This window comes from Carlito syrichta, unplaced genomic scaffold (genome assembly GCF_000164805.1).
Source record: "Carlito syrichta isolate Samal-C Ts95f unplaced genomic scaffold, Tarsius_syrichta-2.0.1 Scaffold89693, whole genome shotgun sequence".
Lineage (NCBI taxonomy): Eukaryota > Metazoa > Chordata > Mammalia > Primates > Tarsiidae > Carlito > Carlito syrichta.
Window position 1 is genome coordinate 137,395 of NW_007033789.1, and position 20,135 is coordinate 157,529.

The 20,135-nt window shown below is 50.0% G+C and overlaps 2 protein-coding genes across 2 annotated transcripts in view; one reads left to right on the forward strand and one right to left on the reverse strand.

Moving 5' to 3' along the window:
- Positions 1-5,735, forward strand: part of STAB2 (stabilin 2) — a 139,393-nt gene extending 133,658 nt beyond the window's left edge. The window contains exons 57-61 of the mRNA XM_008058203.2: positions 615-755; positions 2,733-2,843; positions 3,692-3,820; positions 4,966-5,082; positions 5,685-5,735. Of these exons, the coding sequence (XP_008056394.2) occupies positions 615-755; positions 2,733-2,843; positions 3,692-3,820; positions 4,966-5,082; positions 5,685-5,735 (549 nt within the window). The remainder of the gene's footprint in view (positions 1-614; positions 756-2,732; positions 2,844-3,691; positions 3,821-4,965; positions 5,083-5,684) is intronic.
- Positions 5,736-17,986: 12,251 nt separating this feature from the next.
- NT5DC3 (5'-nucleotidase domain containing 3) overlaps positions 17,987-20,135 on the reverse strand; it is a 32,346-nt gene continuing 30,197 nt past the window's right edge. Inside the window, exons 12-13 of the mRNA XM_008058193.1 lie at positions 19,880-19,944; positions 17,987-18,347 (exon numbers count right to left, since the gene is read on the reverse strand). Of these exons, the coding sequence (XP_008056384.1) occupies positions 18,095-18,347; positions 19,880-19,944 (318 nt within the window). The 3' untranslated portion in view covers positions 17,987-18,094. The remainder of the gene's footprint in view (positions 18,348-19,879; positions 19,945-20,135) is intronic.

The window sequence follows — 20,135 nt, forward strand, 5'->3', positions numbered from 1 at the left end:
GGCCCCACCGTGGCTCTGCCCCGTGGGGCTGTCGCCCTTCAGCAGACCAGCCTGGGTGTGTTCTCGGGGCAAATGCAGGGAGCAAGAGTGGCGAGAGTCCCCTGTCCCACGTGGGCTTCCCAGCCTCTTTGGTCACGTTTGACAACATGACCCTGGCCCAACAGGTCACGTAGCTCAATCTGAAGTCAGGGCGGAGGACACTCAGAGTTACATGGCAAAGGGCAGGGAAAGCCAAGGCCACGGACGCATCTGTTTACCAACCCTCCTCACGTCATGGCACATGGAGGAATTGGCAGTATTTGGTCCATCCACCCACAGACGGGCTGACCTGCAGCTCTGACAGCCCTGCCCGGTCACCCGGGCCAAGGGAAGCAATTCCTCTGCTAAGCTTTAGACAATAAAGACGATTTTCAGAGTCCCTTCCTAGCTGTAGATGGTCCCAGACAACCAAAATCCCGAGGAAAAGCTTGGTATTTCCTTGGTATTTCCTCCGCAGAGGCAGGAAAGCCAAGGCCACAAGGAGCGATTATTTTTCTGGGTCACCTGTATCATTAAAAAGACAAAATCCCACTTGGCCCTTAAAGACCATTCTCGTGTTTTTCCATTCATCTCAGACCCTGTCTGGCCAGGACATTGAGCACCACCTCGTCAGTGTCAGCACTGTGTTCTACGACGAGCTTGTCAACGGCACCACTCTGCGAACGAGGCTGGGAAGCCAGCTGCTCATCACCTCCAGCCAGGACCCACTCCAGCCAGTAGGAAAGCTCTTCTGGGCTTATTGAGAGATGGCAGCCATTATCATGTGAACATAAACTCTACACCCGCACATCATCGCATTTTGCCCAGACAATTAGGCAGACCCTCGGCCTCGGGAAATAGACCAGCCTTGGAAGCTGGACATGAGGAATGACAGACAAAACCATTTTTGAGCTGTCTTATTCTCCACCTCTGTTTTGGTCAGCTTGTCAGTCTATCCCAAAGTTTCAAGAGTGGGAGCTTTTAAGTCAGATGACCCTGCTGTGAATCCCAGTTCTGCTACTTACTAGCTGTTAAGACTTTAGACAAGAGAGCTTTGGCTCCCTCCCCTAACTTGGAGAAGGGAATCTTCTTTCTCTCCCCTCTCTCTCGAATTTACTTTCTAACTTTACTAAACTCTGGTGTGGCCATGTGCTCTTTGAGCCATGGTTGCTGCCATGTTTCCTAAGTTTTGGCCCCCTATCCTCCCTTGAGGAGGTGAATCTCCTCTCTCTCTCTCTCTCTAACTTACTTTCTAAATAAACTATATTTTCCAATCTAAAAAAAAAAAAGAATTTAGACAAGTTATCCCACTGTCCTGTGTCTCGGTTTTCACAACCGAAAAATGGTGGTGACAGTAATCATGTAGCTGATAATGGTGAAGGAGATGGTCATTATTTTGGTGACGGTGATAGTGATCGATGATGAGGTGAGGAAAACTTCCTTCTACCCTCTAGGGTCATGGCTGGACATGAGAATGACACTGACATAAGACAGATTAACGGGAGGAAAGCATGCAAAATTGCATTTAATCTCCCAGAGCAAATGAAGACCCAAAGAAGCAGTTAGGACCAAGAGCTTACATCATTTCAAAATAAAGAAATGATGAATCTGTGGAAAAGTGACAAGTTAAGGGGTTTAGGCTCGGGGTGGTAAATTATAGGAAGTGACTAGGAAATGTGGGGAGGGGGACTAACAGAAGATAAGAGTTATTTTAGTAGATTTATTTGTACAGATCCCTTTCAGCATCGACTCTCAGTCTCCAGTGATAAGAACGTTCTTCTCTTCCAGAACAGAAAGGGCAGGCTTCTCCTAAGAAATTTTATGACCCGATTTTAGGTAGAAAGGAAGAGGTCAGAGAGCCCTTCCTGCACCTGCTATTTCTTAAGGGCCTTCCGCTCAAAATAATCAATATGCCAAAGTGGCATGTTTGGGGGACGTATGTACTGAACCCCTTCAGTATTGAGGGTGAGGACGGCGATGATATTGTTGGTGATCGTGACAGTGTTGAGATGGTCCTGGTCCTGGTGATGGATGACAGGACAGTGATGGTGGTGGTGGTGGTGGTGGTGGTGATAACCACAATGTCTGAATCTTAGCTTGCTATAGGGATTCAGTGATTTGAGGCTTGTGACATGCAGAGAATAGTGCTTGACATGTAGCAAGCGCTCAGTTAGTACTGAGATTTTTACTTGTACCTGAGAAGTGGTTTCTACTATTGAAGAGCAGTAGTTTAGACTAGCGCTTCTAAACTGTAAGGTACATTCGAACCAGCTGGAGATTGTTTAGAATGCAGATTGTGATTCAGCAAGTGGGACATGGGTCCTCTACCTCTGTCCACACAGCAAGCTGGCAAATCACACTGGGAGTAGATCCCTTACAAATCCCGTTTCTGACAGTGTGGTATGATGTTCAGAGGCGTAGGGTCTGCCACTGACTGCCTGGGTGATCTTGGACAAGCCATGTTCCTTCTGACTGCTTATCAGTTAGACAAGAGGGTTGGACAGATGGTCCCTGAGGTCCTCTGCAGCCCTGAGATCAGCTTGTTGGCACAAGGGTAACTGGCGTGTCCTGCGCTTCCTCCCGGTGATGGCGGGCTAGGAACTTGGCTTCTGGAGCCTGGGGAAGCTGAACTTCCCTCCACAGAGGGCTGCCCACAGGGGGAGAAAAAGCCAGATGGCGGCAGACCTCTATCACCCCTCTTCTCACTTCTCTAGAAAGAGACCAGGTTTGTCGATGGAAGAGCCATTCTGCAGGGGGACATTGTCGCCTCTAATGGGATCATTCATATCATTTCCAGGCCTTTAAAAGCACCGGCCACCCCCGTGGTAAGTATCCAGCCTTCCCAGTAAGGGTCCAGGAGGAGCCCAGTGTCCACTCCCCAAGAGGCAAACAGTTGCTGGGAGCCCTGCCCACGCGCCTCGACCAGAGACTGGAGGAGCCCCATGCCCAGAGACTGGAGGGGCCGCCCAGCCCTGCCTCAGCCCACCCCGCTCCCTGTACCTGCCACCATTTGGTGTCTGCCAAGTGAAGGGGCGGGACGGGCAGGGGAGACACCGTTGGAAGCAGAGTGAGCGATCCTGAGCTCTGGTTTGGCCCCTCCGCTTCACAGTGATAGGGATCTCTGAGCCCCAATTTTCCCATCTGCAAATGGGTTTGGGGAGGACTGTAAATTAACAAACATAAAATACTTAGAGCTGACCCTGACCCATAGCACATGCTATATAAAACTTGCCGGTGGTAGTTGTAAATAGTCTAAATTTTCCCCAAAGTGGGAGGGTAGGGGTTAGCTGCTGGCTGCTGGAAAGTTCCACAGCGTAGCAGTAAAGCACACAAGCTCCAAAGCCAGGCTGGTTCAAAGACCGCTTCTACCACTGGCTGTGTGATATTGGGCAAGTGTTTAACCTCTCTGTGGTTTAGTTCCCCTATGTCAAAATGAGCACAATAATAATGGTCCTTATCCCTTTGGGTTATTATAACACTTAAATGGGTCATTTCATGAAAAGGGTTAGAACAGACCCTGGCAGTAGTAGGGGCCATTTACATGTTAACATCTCATAATCTGTATCCCAACTGACTCCAAGATGCCTCGGGCCAGCTAGGATGGGGAGAGCTCAGGGCTCCTACGGGGAGTCGCCAGTGTTATAAGCTCAGCCCCTCTCCTCTCTGTGCGCAGACCTCGGCCCACACTGGCTTGGGGACAGGAATCTTCTTTGCCGTCATCCTGGTTGCTGGAGCCATTGCCTTGGCAGCCTATTCTCACTTTCGGCTCAGCCGGAGAGGGACCGGCTTCCAGCGTTTTGAGGTAAGAAGAAAATGGGACCGTGACCGCTGGGTCCTCTCTGAAACCCCCCCTGGGCTCTGGGCAACTCCCACTGGCTGCGGCCTCAGAGGCCTCCCCTGGGAGTGGCACGGGGCCACCCTGTCCATGCCGCCCAGCAGGGTCTCTGCCCCAGGAGCACAGTGGCAGCTGTGAGGCCCTCTTCCTGGCCAAGGCAGGTCTGAGGTCCTCTGCAGCCCTGAGATCAGCTTGTTGGCCCAAGGGCCACTGGTGTGTCCTGCACTTCCTCCCGGTGATGGCAGGCAAGGAACTTGGGTTCTGGGGCCGGGAAGCAGAACTTCCCTCCACAGAGGGCTGCCCACGGAAGGAGAAAAAGCCAGACGGCAGCAGACTTCCATCACCCCTCCTGGGACACCTCTTAGGCCCACACTCCATGGGGCCTAGGAGGAGTCCCTAGACCAGCATGCGCCACTGTTTGTCTTGAACTATAGCTGGCCCTGAGGGCTGGGGACAGGACTGGGACCTGCACAGCCACAGGCTTCACACAGCGGCCAGTGAGACTCACTTGTCTGCGTGTGAACAGCTGGGTCCACACCCTGTCCTGGCTGACCATGTGGTGACTGGGCAGCGGGGGAGGGTATGGGCAATTGAGCACCCTCCTTGATTACTGTGTACCCCTCCTGCCCATCCTCTCCTGCTGCTGTCCCCTCAAAGCCCATTGGCCAAAGACTGGACAGAGTCCCGAGTGGCTATTCCCTGCCTTCTAGATTAGCTCCGCGGCAGATCTCAAAAACACCACATCTAGCACAAGTGCACATACGTACGCTTCCATTCATACTAAGTTCAAAGACAAGCCACTTCAGGTTGACGGGAGTCAGAAGAGGGATTGCCCAGGGAAGGGAGGATTGGCAGACAAGCATATGAGGGTGCTTGTTGGAGGGCGGCGGAAATGTCCCATATGCTGATTTGGGCAGTGGTCACACCTAGACAGAAGTGTGCAGGATGCCACTGAGCTAAACCTCAAGGTTGGTGCGTATCTTGACAAAGTACTGTCACAAAGAGAAAGCTCCCAAAGGCGGAGGATGGCCCGTTCCCTGGGACTCAGAAGACACGCTCCTGCTTTGGGGACAGTCTTGGCCCTCCGCCCTCACCCCTGTCGTCCTGAACAGTCGGAAGAGGACATTGATGTTGCGGCTCTTGGCAATCGGCCACCTGAGAACATCTCAAACCCCATGTATGAGAGCGTGGCCGCGGCTCCCCCCGAGCCTTCCTATGACCCCTTCGTGGTGAGTTCGCATCCCTCTCCAGAAACGGGCTCTGCCGGGCACAGGGCAACGATGTCTTTCAGCAAATTTTGGCAAGAGCTTCATGCCACAAAAAGCTCACTTCTAGAACGTGTCTCAGGCCACAAGCCCCAAAGCCAGCTTTGCCAGCTGCTTGAAGCCAGCGTGGCTGTGCAGAGGTCCTGGATTCTTTGGGGTAGATAGCGGGGTTGAGGCAGGGTTGCCCAAGTCCAACTCATGACCAGGTGAGACATCACGTTTTTGGGGTGCTTACACCTTGCTAGATGTAGTGTCTAATTTAATCCCCATGCCTCCCTGCGAGGTAATTACTACCATGCCCCTTTGTAGATGAGGAAGCTGCAACAGAGTTGAGGTGATTCATCCAGGGACACTCAGCTCCAAGCAGCAGGGACTGAATGGGCCCCCAGAACAAGCGGCCACAACCACTAGGCCTCCCAGCCTCCCCACACCAGGCAGCCGCATGAACGAGCATGCCCACTTCACACGTGTTCCCAAGGCCCTTGGGAGAATCTCGTTCAACCAGCAAGGATCCCACAGGCAGGACAAGCTGCCCCTTGCTGTACTGACAGCCCTCTCTTTTCCAGGACTCTGATGAACTACAGCTGGAGAGCAGTGACCCCTTGGGGGCATTGTGAGAGCCTGGACGTGTGTGGTCAGCCGTCGTCCACCACCGTCTGGGCCAGCGGAGCCCCTTCAAAAGGCCTTGGCAACACCAGCTACCTTCAATATGCTAACACATGAAACCCTTGGAAGCCATACCTCATCTCCTTAGTCCATCTGGGAGGTTGTTTCTGTGGGTGAGAGACCGTGTTACGTGTCCACCCAGGGGGACTTCTCCCTCCTCTGACCCTCTGCTGTTCTTCCTTCATACCTTCCAGATGGCCCCTGCTACTTCCTGCCCTGCACGATGGGTCTCCGTGATCCTGTCTTATTTCCCTGTGAAACTGTAAGCTCCAAAAAAGCACAGACCACCTCGCTCAACTCCATCCCATCCCCTAGCCCCGTGCCTGGCACATAAAATGTTTATGGAACAAAAATAAAGTCAATGGAAGCCACCGAGTGTTTTGGAAACAAAAACACTTTGCCATGAAAAGCGTTGACCTTTTGAAGCAAAGTCCACTTCCTGAGGGCTTTTCATTCAGCCATTGTTAGCCTTACGAATTCTTACCCAATTCACTTTTATTTGCTTGCGTGTGTGTTTACTTTAAGAAGTCATCATAACCGCACACCCACTAGGTTGTCTGCCATCATCCAACAGACAGACAGTCATCAGTCCTGGAGAGGACATGGAGAAGATGAGACCTCATCTATTGCTGGTGGGAATGTAAGACGGTGCGGCCACTGTAGAAAACAGCTTGGCAGTTCCTCAAAAGTTCAACAGAGTTCCCATATGATCCAGAGATCCCACTCCTAGTCACACACTCAAGAGAAGTAAAAACACATCGTCCCCACACAAAAACTTGTATATGCATGTTCATGGCAGCAATATTCACAATAGCGAAAATTGGAGACGACCCCAATGTCCATCAACTAATGAATGACTGGCCACACTGTCATAGTCCATTCAACAGTATATTATTTAGCCCTAATAAATGAAATGCTGATACATGCAATAATATGGACAAACCTTTATAACATGTGGAGTGAAAGTCCATCACAAAGGACCATATACTATATAGTTCCATGTATGTGAAGGGACCCCCCCCCAAAAAAGGATTATCTTTTGGAGGGTAGACCCTTGTAGTACAGGCTTCCCCCAATGGGTTAATGTTCTAGGAACCCACAGGCATCAGTGTACCAGCTAGCATTGTTGTGAGTGGCTGTGTTTGGCTTCAGTGTATTTTTTTTTTTTTTTGGAGATTCTTTCAACATATTTGCCTGTTTCATGATGGGTGATTTATGTGTGTACCTGCCCACACCATGCTGAGTGTTCAGCAGTTTTTGACCAAAACCAGCATGACTGCTGTGCCCGCCCCTCCCTAATCACCCGCTCTCACCCTGAGTGCTTTTTGGTTTCCCCAGATGAAAGTCCTCAAAGGGAAATGTTTTGCCAATATGGAAGAGGTGCAACAAAAATGACAGAAGCGCTAATAGGCATCAAAACTGAGAGTTCAAAAGTTGTTTTGAGCAGTGGTAAAAGCATCTCAATAGGTGTATGGCATCAAATGAAGCGTGCTTTGAAGGCAACTGAAGTTAAACATATAAGAATACACAACTTTTTATAAATAAATTCTGGGTTTTGGAGGATGCCTCTCATATATGAAATGTGTAGAATAGGCAAACTGATACAGGCAAAGAGTAGGTCGGTGACTAATCAAGGGGATGAGGGCGTGATTGCTGATAGGGATGGGGTCGTTTTGGGGGGTGATGAAAGTATCCTGGAATTTGATAGTAGTGAAGGTCATACCACACCTTATGGATATTCTAAGAGACACTAAATCGTGTACTTTAAAACAGTGAATTTTATGGTATGTTATTAATAGTATCTCAAAAAAATTTAAAGAAGACATGATAACTGGAATGAATGCCTATCTTTCCAAATATGATGGGCGGGCTGGCTTTGGAGTCTTTTCAAATTAACCTGTCAAGAGGTTGGAGGGTACCCCTCCCATGTGGACACATGGCACGAGTGAGTTGAAACAAACCCCTCCCTTCAGAAGGCAAAAGCGCACTTCTGCATGCATCAACCAGGAGTCAGGCGGGGTGAAAATTCACATTCAGATGTAAGAGTCCATTTAAAGGTTTGACAAGATTGTGTCATCCCAAGCAGGCTTTCCCACAAAACTTGCACTTGCTGCAGCTTCCCCTTGAAGAAGCCAGTCTTGGGGTGAAACCACCACCAGAGAGAAGAGCGGACAGAGAAATGGAAAGACGCTAGCCTTGGGCACTCTGGGAGCTGCCGTAGTCAAGACAACCTTGAAGACTGAAGGGACCCAGGACCCTCCCCCCCCTGCTGTCCTAGGAAACTTGGCACTGCTCCTTCTGGCGGCCACTGGGCCGCATTGCATCCTGCATCCGCCACTTCCTCGCTCTGTGAAACTCACCTTTCAAAACGGAAGATGCCTGAGATCACCATGCTCCAGTGAGCACAGGGTTCCAGACAGGCCCTGAGCCCCCACATGTATCCCTTACAAGCCAAGCAGTTCCACTTTTATGTGATGCATAGACAGCTTTCTTGAGATCAGAGAGTTGGGCTTGCAACCACACTTTTCCAGATGAGAAGCTGTGAGCCACCCCAGGTGATGCTACCAGATGGGACGTGGGTGAAAGAACTGAGGTTCCCTCTCCTCGAGCCAAGGGTCCTCTTCCTTCCCACAGTCCCTGGCCCGATGCCCACATCCCAGCATACATGGTTTTCTGGCTCTAGATTTCATTATGATGTGACATTTCAGGTCGTTACTCCCCTCCCCCAGAGACGGATCTCACACAATCTCACCATGTTTTCCATAGCCTGAGTTCTTAAAGTCTAAGACCTTACTTAGTCTGCATCATTGTACTGAAATTTGTCTGAACCTGAAACTTCCTTAGCACCTGCATTCTACATCCCTGGGAGATCAAGTGCCCGGTGGGAAATGGCCAGCTCCCATAAAGTGTGCAAGATAAAGTCTGAGTCCTTGGGATGTGATCCAGCTGTTGCCCTGAGCATGTGGCCCACAGGGACAGAGGCAGGTCAGGTCAACTAAGAGGAGGATGCAGAAAAACACCCCAAGGGATTTCAGACTTAGGCTACATCGGCCCATGAGGAAAATTACATCAGAGTCCAACGGGGTTCAGACAGAGGAACCCTCGGCAAACCTCACATCAGCCAGGCCCACATGTCTCTCCTTATCCCTAGGTCCGGCTATGTCCGTTTCTCAGTCAGGCCTATTATTTGCTGGGATCCTAGCCCTGAAAAGCAGACCAAAGAAGTATGTGTTAGAGACACCTGAGATTTATAACCAGAATAAACAGATTCAACTCTAGGCTGCCTCACTTAACAGTGAAGGGAGGCCAGGCACACACCTGTAACCTCAGCACTTTGGGAGGCCACTGAAGAGGATTGTTGAGCCCAGGAGTTCGAGACCAGGCTAGGCAACATAGCCAGACTTCGTCTCTACAAAAAAAATTAGCCAGATGTGGTAACACATGCCTGTAGTCCCAGCTACTCAGGAGACTGAGGTGGAAGGATCGCCTGAGCCTAGGGAGTTGAGGCTGCAGTGAGCCATGAGCATGCCACTGCATTCCAGCTTGGGTAACAGAATGAGACTCCAACTCAAAAATAACAACACAGTTAAGATAAAACTTAAACCCAGTTCACAAGGTTGCTGAGGACGAAATGTCAACTTTATGCAGGCATTATTGTAGCAAAGAGTGAGGACTCAAAAACTCAACTCTAAATTAACTTAAACGATAAGGCATCCTGGGAGAGCCTGGGGAGGAGAGAAGGCTTCAGGGTGGATTCCATTCATAAACACACTCCCCCTGGAGTCTGGAAATGCCTTGTGCACCTGGCACAGACAAAGGGATGGGGCCACCAGGTTGGCTTAGCCCAATCGGGGCTCAATGACATCATCCAAGATCCGGTGTCTTCCCATTCTGGCGTCTGAGGGATCCGATCACCCTACAGCAGATTTCCTCAGGGGATAAACTGCCTCATCAGTTCCAGACTTCACACCCAATGGTGTACCAAGAGAGACCCTCTCTCTCACAGGGGGGCTGACTCAGAAGAGTGAGGAAACATCTTCTCCAGAACTGCCCTGCCCCCAACACGTACACACACACACACACACACACACACACACACACACACACACACACACATCCCCTGGAGTCTGAAAATGCCTCGTGCAACTAGCACAGGCAAAGGGATAGGGCTACCAAGTTGGCTTAGGCCAGTCAGGCCCACCCAGTCAACTCTTCCCAATCACTAAGTACATCCAAGGCTCAGGGGGCACAAATCATACACCACTGTGGCCAGCCAGATAAGGGGACGCACGGCAGGCCCTCTGGTGTTAGATGAATTCCTTTCCCACTCTTGACAACCTACCTCTCCACCGGAGTCCTAGGCAGACGTCACCAGAGAATTCAGCTCCCACCACATGAACCTCCATGGAGCAAGCCATTTATCCACCATGGCCAAGTCCAGAGCAGTGCCTGGACACAGCAGGCCCACAGGAAATCGGTGCATCGAACGGAGCTTGGGAAGCCCTGGCTCAGGGGGACCCCCATAGGGATGATGTAGACAAATGCAGCTCTCACGGGCCAGTCTCCTCGTTACTGCCCAGGGCGGGCCTGAGGACATGGCAAGGTCACTGCTGTTGACACTCCCAACTGACCGGCACTAATGCCAGAGGCACCACCAGGCAGGGCTATGGACTGAGCATCTACCCAAAACTGCTTCTGGTCTTAGGAGCAGAGAAGGAGGAATGACCGCGTGCAACCAACTACTTACAAAGAAATTCTGAAACATTTTTAGCTACAAACATGTTAGCCTGTTAACTACTATAAGTACCTTAGAGGAAAAGGCATGTGAGAGGTGTGGCCAGGGATGACAGTTCGCCTCTGCCTCCCACACTTTGGTATTTTTGCTGTAGAGGAAAGTCACAAAGAGGATTTGGCTCAGGCAGGCTCAGGCTTCTTGGCGGGACTGCCCCAGGGGTACACAGGTACACCACCGGGCCATTCCCCGCAATCACAGCTCTTAGCCCAGAGCGTCCTCTGCGCAGGTTTTGCTTTGTAACTTTCCTTCAGTAACGTGAAACTAACCCACAAAGGACATGACCTACACTCACAAAGAATTCATTTTAAATCAACATGATGTTCTACAACAGAAATAGAAACTTGCAGTAAGTTATGAACTTAATTGGAAAAATTTCAGGTATAATTCTACTAAAAGACATAATGAAGATAATTATAACTGCCTAAAACAAGTTTGGATTTTAGAGAAGACAATATTTGACTAAATAATGACTTGATCACTGACATTTTGAAATGCAGGTTAAGTAAGGGCTATGGTCTGAATATCTGTGTATCTCCAAATTTCATATGTTAAAACCATATCCCCCAAGGTGATATTGGGGAATGGTGCTTCTGGGAGGCGGTTAAATCCAGAGGGAGGAGACCTCATGAATGGGATGTGTGCTCTTATAAAAGAGGCCCCAGAGAACATGTCACCAACTGTGAGCCAGGAAACATGCCTCACCAGACACTAAATCTGCCAGCACCTTGACCTTGGAATTCCCATCCTCCAGAGCTATGAGAAATAAATCTCTGTTGTTTATAATCTACTCAGTATACGGTATTTTGTACCAGCAGCTTGAATGAACTAAGACATTAAGTATATTCTTACATATGAGCATGTATAGAACCCTTTGAAAATGACTACAGACAGACCACCACGGTTGTTATGAACGGCCTGCTGTCAAAGATGTGCTTTTTGGAAATGGTGAATAATTCTTTTTCTAGAATTATTTATAAAGTTCTGCATAAAGCAAAGTTGAAATCTTCCTTTGATTTACATGTAGAAGCGTTCCTGGAAAATTCAGTATTTTCAAACTGTGTCCAGAAAGACTATTTGTGGTGAGGACTAAACTCTGGCCTTTTTACTTTGCCAAATTCCTAACTCTGGGGTCTGGGGAGATGGGCTTTTTAATTAACTCATACAATGTTTACTTTCCAACCTGACTCTGGCATAATATCACAAAGTATTTCATGTCCCTGTAAAGCTGTCTCTCAGGGACTTCCAGCCAAGCACTTTCTAAGACTTTTACCCTTTCCCTCTGAAGTCTGCCATCTAGGAAGCTTCATCTACACATCAAGAACATTCCTCAAGCCTCCCATTTCCTATACTACTTTTAAAACTCCTTAGCTAACTCTAGCTACTAATTGCCAGGAAAGAAATTCTGAATTCACCTGTAACCTGCAAGCCCCATTCAAAGATACCCTGCCTTCCTCGACCAGAATAATGTAACTCTTACGTGTATTGGTTTATGGTTTTCTGCAGCTTCTGTCCCCCTGAAACGTATATAACCAAGCTACAATTCAACCATGGGAGGCACACATTCTCAGACCTCCTGGGGACGAGTGTTTGGTTCAAAGTAAACCATCTTAAATATTTTAGAGTTTGGCATCTTTTGTCAACAATGGTTACCTATACAACCAAGTTAGGTTCCAGGCTTAGAAAATTATAAACAGGCTTCCACCTGCATGAATGTCTGCTGGACCTTCAAGGAGGTGCGGGCAGGGACCACTCTTCACTGCATGGGGCTCTCCCACACGAACAGGGAATCTGGCCCTTGCCCTCAAGATGCCAGAAGTGCCCTCTCCATCACTGGGACACCAGGCCCTCCCGACCCACACGTCTCCAAACCGTCCCAGTGCTGGCCAGGGCTGGGAATCACTGCTGGCGACCGAGAGGCGGGTTGGGCAGACTCGGTCTTTGCTCCCTGTTGCCCCCACCGTCCATAACTTCACATCATCATCAGGATTTCTGCTGAGCCAATTCCAAAATTCTGGAAGCCCCAGAGTGTCTCATAAGCTTGTTCACAGCTCCAGGAAAGAGAAGCAGCCCGTTTCAGGCAGAGGAGGAAGTTGTCACTTTCTCCTGGATGAGGTGCCATGATGGGAGCAATGCCAAATTTCGGGAAATCGCCCCCCAAAAGGAATGTGGGACAGATTCGCTAGTGAGTCCCCCAACACCCGCTGCCACAGGAACAAAAAAGCACGTGATGAAAAGGAGCAAACAAGATATCCACAGGAGTGAACCAAAAGGCATCAGCACAACGATGTGTCCAGGATTGTGAGATATTACACGCACATACATCTTAAAAGCTAAACAAGTTCTCCAAAATCTATAAATCTATCCAAACCCCAGGAGAGAACTGACTTCATAACATTTGCTCCTAATGTGTATTTTCTTTCCTTAAAATACTTCAGGCCAGGCACCATGGCTCACGCCTGTCATCCTAACACTTTGGGAGGCCCAAGTGGGGAGATTACTTGAGCCCAGGAGTTCAAGACCAGCTTGGGCAACAGAGGGAGACCTCATCTCTACAGTAAAATTTAAAACTTAGCCAGGCATGGTGGTGCACACGTGTAGTCCCAGTGACTCTGGAGGCTGAGTCCAGGAAGTCAAGGTTACAGTGAGCCCTGATTGTGCCACTGCACACACCCGTGACCCACAGCTCCTCCTCATTCTGGTGGAGGAGCACTTGGGGTGGAGCACCAGGCCTGCTGCCCCAGGGCTGTGCTCACACCAGTGGCTTTACTACAGTCCTCAAGCTCTGGAGACAGGTGGGTGTGCTCGTGGGGGCAGGAGGAGGGGCGGTGAGAAAAGACCCATAACAGTTCATCGCTGTTCTCTGCGACAGCCTCTCCTGGGTCCATTGGAAATTTTTTTTAATCCAAGACTTCGTTTATTTCTTTTAATAGAAATAACCTCAAGTCCTAAAAAAAAAAGAGGGGGGTGTTTTTAGAAAACGACACTGTGGCTTCATTCGAATTTTACATGGCTTTGCTGCTGACTTGAGCACACAAAACAGATGACTGACAATGAACTGGAGGACACAATTCAAACTTTTATTTGGCAATAAGTTCAATGTCACAGAATGCAAAATAATCGACATTTAGAATAAATAGCAAATTCACATTCCGAATAAATAGTAAGTCTTCTGATTTACACTAATCATGCCTGATATACAGGCACAATTTGTCATCTACTAAACAATTAAAAACAGCCTCCTAGATCAGAGTTGATGCTCACAGGACTAGCAAAGCACAGGAGCGCGGTGGAGGCCAGGATCCCCGAAAGCCGATGCTGAGGTGGGGACTGGCATGCAGGAAGGTCCCTGGAGGCCTGCTGCAGGCTGGCCAGGTGCAAGCCTGGCAGGGGGTGCAGCCACAGCGAGGTCACTGACCCCAGGGAGGCTTTGCAGCTGGGACAGCCCTACAGGGTTTCCCAAGTCAGAGTGGGGGATCCAGGCCTTTGAACCTCAGAGGGAGCAGTCAGGGGTCATAGGCAGGAAGAAGGGGTGTCACACGCGGCAGGCAGGGCTCTTTAGCAGGGGAACCCCCAAAGAGGGCTGCCACCACCAGCAGCATTCCCTACAGGTGGGAGGAAGTCCTCTAGCCTGGAAAGGTCCTCTGGGCAGCAAAGGCAGCACTCAAGACTAGCACGCCTACGAGCAAATGCAACAAGAGAGATAATTCCACTAGTGCTCGAGCCTGGCAGCTCTGGTATGCTCACTAGCCACACAGCAAACACGCCCAGAGAATGGCCCATAAGGGCATGTGGCACACACCCCCAGAGCCTCCTCTCTGCACCCCAGCTAGGAGGTTATTCGTCTGTGCACTCTCAGCAGGGAGTTTTGCTGTGGCCACCAACACAATCCTTCATTGCAGGGTCCAGCGAGCCACAGCCTGGGGGCCAGATCCAGCCCCGGCCCGTTTTGGGAAACCGAGTCACCATGAGCAGCGGCAGCAGCGAACAGCTCACAGAGTCGAAACTACTTTCTATCCGACCCTTTGCAGGGAGAGCTTGCCCACCCCAGAGGAACTTCCCTCCCTTAACCAGAGTCAAAGTTTAGCTGAACTTTGCTACAGGCTCCCAAATGCTAAGGGGGAAAAAAAACTGGTACAAAAGGAAATTTTTTAAAAAACAACAAAACAAAAAAATAACAAAAAACAAAAACACATGTTCTCACTCATAAACGGACCCTGAACAATTACCAGTAACACTATAAGAAAGAGATTGGCAACAGTGGGAAACTGCTGGGGGGTCGGGGGAGGGAACAAAACAAAACAAAAGGAAATCAGTCTTAAGAGGGCAAGACACAGGCTCTCGCTAGTTGAATGGAGTTATAAGGAACCCTGCTCTGGCCAAATTTAGTCTCAGGGCCTCCTAGACAAGAGGCCCCAAGTGGTCGCTGGCAGCAAATGACCATTCAGAGAAGGGGAATTCAGTTCCAATATTCAGCGCACTCTGGCTTAAAAGGCCTTTCTGGAGAGAGGTGAGAAGAAAGCCACTTCGTTCACTCAAAGCTGAATCAGCTGGGAGGCAAGATGACGCTTCATTTTTCTTTTGCAATCATGAAGAGGGCCAGTGCGTTCAAAGCAACTGGGAATTTATCTGAGATGGGCCCAATCAGGAGCAGGTGGTTACATGGTATTAATGGTGACAGCAGAACATGGAATGAGTAGTAACATTTTTTAAAAATTAACAAGACAGGGAATATGCTGGGAGGAGAGTGGGAGCTCTCTGTCAAGCACCTAAAACACCTTAAAAGCCCGGTTTCAGGCATCAAAGCAACAGTGGGAAAAATCAGCATGCGAGTTCCTTCCGAGGGGACCAACCTTCCGAGGGGACCAACCTGCCGTGGGTGCCGGGAGCGCTGCTGGACGTCGCATTTCTCACTCAGAATTTTTTTCACATAATTCTTAGAAAATCAGTCTTAGCAATGTTGAAAACAGTAATGTTTAGAATGTTCAAACTAATCTTCTTCTGTTTGCTTTACAAATGGGTTCTTTAAACGGCAGAAAACACATTTCCTTCCCTGGAATGATGAATGCTTCCATCAGCATGCACACCAAGGGAACACATGTTCAGCGCCTGTGCTGGAGCCCAGCTGAGAGGACGGGACAGGCGAAAACCCGTCTTGGTTGAGCATGGACAAGGATAAATGATGAAGAGGGAAATGCCTCTGTCTTCCACACAGAGATGGCCATGCTGAGCCCGTGACCACCAGGGTGTGGGTCTGCAGTCCACCCGGTGCATAGTCAGTGGGCCCTGGTGCACCAGGACTGTCACACAGCAGACCTCAACACTGCCGAGTCCGATGGCCCAGAGACCAACACCCTCCTAAATGGGAATTGGTTATAAAATTCAACATTCATACCCAGAAAACCTATTTCTCCCCAAGATTTAGGCCACCTAACCTAACATCTATGAAAGCAGGTTTTAAAAAAAGTTCTACTTCATTCTTGAGTAAACAAAACACCCTGTAACTGGCACCTCGTAGACAGTCAATGAATATCTAATTTTAAGCAATATCTACTTCTTCATTCTGCTTCTCCAAGGCAGAAACTCGGAGCCAAGAGCACCTGTGCTTCCTTTAGGCCCCAACACTAGCAGCTCTGGGCATCACCTGCACCTGTGAAGTGCCAGCCTCCAATACACTCTGATGTTGAAAACACCTAGGAGCACACAAAAAAACAAAATCCTTGCCCCATTCCAAAAAAGGAACAAAGTACTGTGCCCGACTGTTTATAGTGAAATGCAGATGAGGAGAAGAAAAGAGCCTAATCTGGTCTACAGGGTCACCTTCGCCATTACAGCCAAACACAGCAAATGTCACAAGTCAAATCCCAGGACATCACGTGGCACTACAAAGGATGCTCTGTAACTCGGCTAATGCTTGCAATTTGGCAGTGGTGGTCTATGGCATGCCAAGCTGGCATGTCATCCACAGCTGGTGACAATACATCTATTACAGTAAAAACGCGAGGCGAGCAAGCACTCCACAAACCCCCTCCTGTTCCCACCATTCTTCAGATTTAAGAATACCCACCACATGACTGAAGAAGCTGGAAAAGAGTTTTAGCAATACCAGGCCAGGCTGACGGGAACAGAAGTGCTGATACAGCATATGCAATTAAAATAGCATTCGCAGCACCCTAACTAGTGACAGCAGCCATTCCAACAGCACTAGAGAGGGCAGAAAATATAGACTTTATGCTGAAAATACTGTAAATGAAGATATAATAAATAACTCTGCCCTCTGAAAAAAGAATACACACTACTTGCATTGCCTTAGAAAGAAATGAAGAAAGTTCAGTTAACTAGGTTACCTCTAACTCTTGGCTTCAATGTCCTCCATCCTCTCACCCCAGACACCTCGAAATAACCCCCCACACTCCAAAACAGAAACAAGCAGGCAGGAAGGACAACTAAGGGTAGGAGAGGGCTGGAGGTGGCTGAGCTGCACGGCCACCTACCTCCTCCCCGTCAAAAATCCAACACCTCTCCTCGGCTGACAGTTCCTTAGAAAGAAGCCGGCATCTTGTTTCCCTCCAGCCAAGGCCTGTTCCTGGTAATGCACCTGGTAATCCTGTTTTAACAGGATTCCAACTCAACCCAGTGGGTGGCGAGGCATTTCATTACAAGGATGCCTTTTCCGGCTCCCCTTCTTTCTCCAGTGAGCACGTTCAGCCAACACTCAGTGGCGTCTCTGGGTTGAACATCCCCCTGGGGCCTACTGCAAAGGCTTTGGTTCTCCAAACCCACTAACTACAAAAGACGGTTCTGCTGGCAGAAAGCGGTCTTAACGAGAGCCCTCATCTCCTCACCCTCCTTCCTTGTGAAGAGTGAACCCCCCAGCCATGGGATGGAGTGCAGAAAGCATGCACTGAGGACAGAGGGTTGAGGAGTGGCAACCTCTCCCATCAGTCCTTCCAGAAAAGCCGAGTTCTCACTGACACAACGTGCCAGCGCCCTAAGGCCAAAGCGTTAGTACCAAGAGACGTGGGAGCAGGCTGCTGCGTGGAGACCAGCTCTGCTACTCATGGCAGAATGGCGCCACCATGGGCCTCCTGTGAGCAGTTCATCTCTGCACATCACTGTCCCCTGAAGTCCCAATGCACTACCCAGACGTGTACAGGAAAAGTTCCATGGAGAAGCCAAGAATCCTTTCCAAAGTTGGCCGGCTGGAATATGGAGGTGGCATCGCGTGGTCTCACCTGTCCCAGAAAAACTGACTTCAGTTCCAGGACCTCAGTACACAAAGGAGGAATCAAAGCTTCACTGTGACACTCGCTCTGCAGTCCCAGGGATAGGAGGGCCAGCCGGCAGGCTGTGCTCCTGCCTTAACAGCCGGTGAGTAGGGTTCCTCGCAAGGTACAAGGTACACATCAGAGGCATGTCTGCGTCCTTTCCAAAAGCAACACTCAGACCGCATGCCAACCCCGTCGTGCCGCCGGATCTGGGCGGCCCGGTTTCTGCCTCTTCCCCCAGGGCCCTCGGCTACTTGGCCTGGGCCTCCTGCAGGAGAGGGGGCCCGAAGGCCGAGGGCCTGTCGGACCACGCGGGCAGTTCGTGCTGCAGCGGAGTCCTGCGGGGGTAGAAGGTGTGGCTGACGTCGTAGTTCAGGAGGCAGCTCAGAGACGCCATGTAGATGTCTGCGAAGCGTGACAGGCGCCGCAGGAAGTAGGTGGGGTTCTGGTCCGTGCGGAACAAGCTGCCAAACTGGGCGTTGAAGAAGCCTTTGGTCATTTCTCTGAAAAAGCAATAAAAAAAGCAACAGGGAATGATTTGAAAAGGTTTGTTTTAAACAGTTAAAAGCAAAATCACTTTAATAAAAGGACTTATCTAAGAAAAAAATGAGCCTACAGCTGCCCAACTTCTCGTGGAGAAGACAGTCTGCCCATCCATCCAGCAAGAGGACCCGGCCCTCACTCCCAGCTATCTCAAGGCTCCACCACGCTGCAGGCGTCTCTAAAGACCCACTCCCTCCCCTAAACCAAAACAATGGCACTCAGAGGGACGTACTCGGGACACAAACTGTTCTCAAAGGCTCCACACGTCCCATCAACAGGAGGGATCGAGACCCCCCCTTTTTAAGGGGTTATATGAGAACTGAGTACATAAGAGACATAAAAGCACATTGCAAACTCCCAAGTGCTCTGATGACTGAGGAAGTGAGGACTGTTTCACGGTGAGGGAGGTCTCTCCACCCGCTAGCCTCAAGGCCTCCCGCCTCCTGGAAGCTGAGGCTGCTCACCCACCCAGGGCCCTGAGCCCCCGCAGAGACCCTACAAGCATGTAACATCAACATCCTCACCACACATATGTGGGGGAGCACACCCTGATGGCTGGGACCCCTAGACACAGAATATCCCAGCAAAATGCGCAAATGTCATTTGAATGTTGATAAATCAGTTACAAACACAGCACAAAATAGAATCATTCACACAACTGTGGGATAAAAATCACTCGTTGGCAGTAGTTAGAATACGGCTTCATTCTTAAGTTAGAATAAGACAGCCAACACTCTGGGGGGCGGGGGGAAGGACTGAATGCACACAGCCTCGGCTTGTGCAAGCCCTGAGGAAGGGATGCAGTGTCCCTGCTCCACACCATGTGCCCCTCCCTTTCCTCCACACCCTCAAGTCAGGCTGCCAGAACTTGGCAGCAACCACTGTTCCCAGACCCCAGGGAGGGCTGTGCCAGGGGGTTGGGTGAGACCAAGCACAAGAGTAGGAATGTTTGCGCACAGTGTCCACACAGAAAGCATCCTTCTGGGGATGCATGACTGCCATCAATGGCTCCCTTAAGACACACACCCGCCAGACTTTTCTGCCAGCAGGCAGGCCTTCCTTACTCATAAAGGCCCTGCTTACTGAGTGTGCACATTCCTGAAATAGCTCCGGTTAGAAACAAGCATAAGGGTTGTGGGACCCTAAGAATCCATCGTGGGCTTGGAGCCTAACTCCAGTGCCATCCCAATGGCCACACTGTGCTGCCAGCATTACCAACGACAGGGGCAGCACCTGCCAGACAGGAAGGTGGTGTGCAGGAAGGGGAACTGAGAAGGAAAAGCTCCTCCTCTCACGGCCCTCAGTGGCAAGGGCGGAGGTCGACAGAGGTGACAGTGCCCTCAAGGAAATGTCCCAGTTACTAACAGCAGGTGGCTGACTCTGGATCCTGCAGGAGCTACCTCGGGCAGCCCGGGGGGTAGGAAGGCTGAGCACAAGGCATGGGGTCCCCCGCCCCCACCCCTCGCACCATCATCGAGCAGGCCGCCTTTACCTCATCTGCTTCCTCTCCTTCTTCCACTCCTGCAGGACCAGCTGTGACTCAGCGTCTCTGTGCACCTGCAGGACACGAGCCAGTTATCACGACAGTTTCGGTTTCACATTAACTCGTTAGGCAACGAGAGTTTGTAATGGGCAACTTTTTCTTGGAGAAATGTAACTGTTTTAAGTCTCAGAGGCAGGCACTTGCATGAAATAATACATTTTCAGACTTCCCAGCAGAAATCCTGCCTTCTTCACTTAAAAAAAAG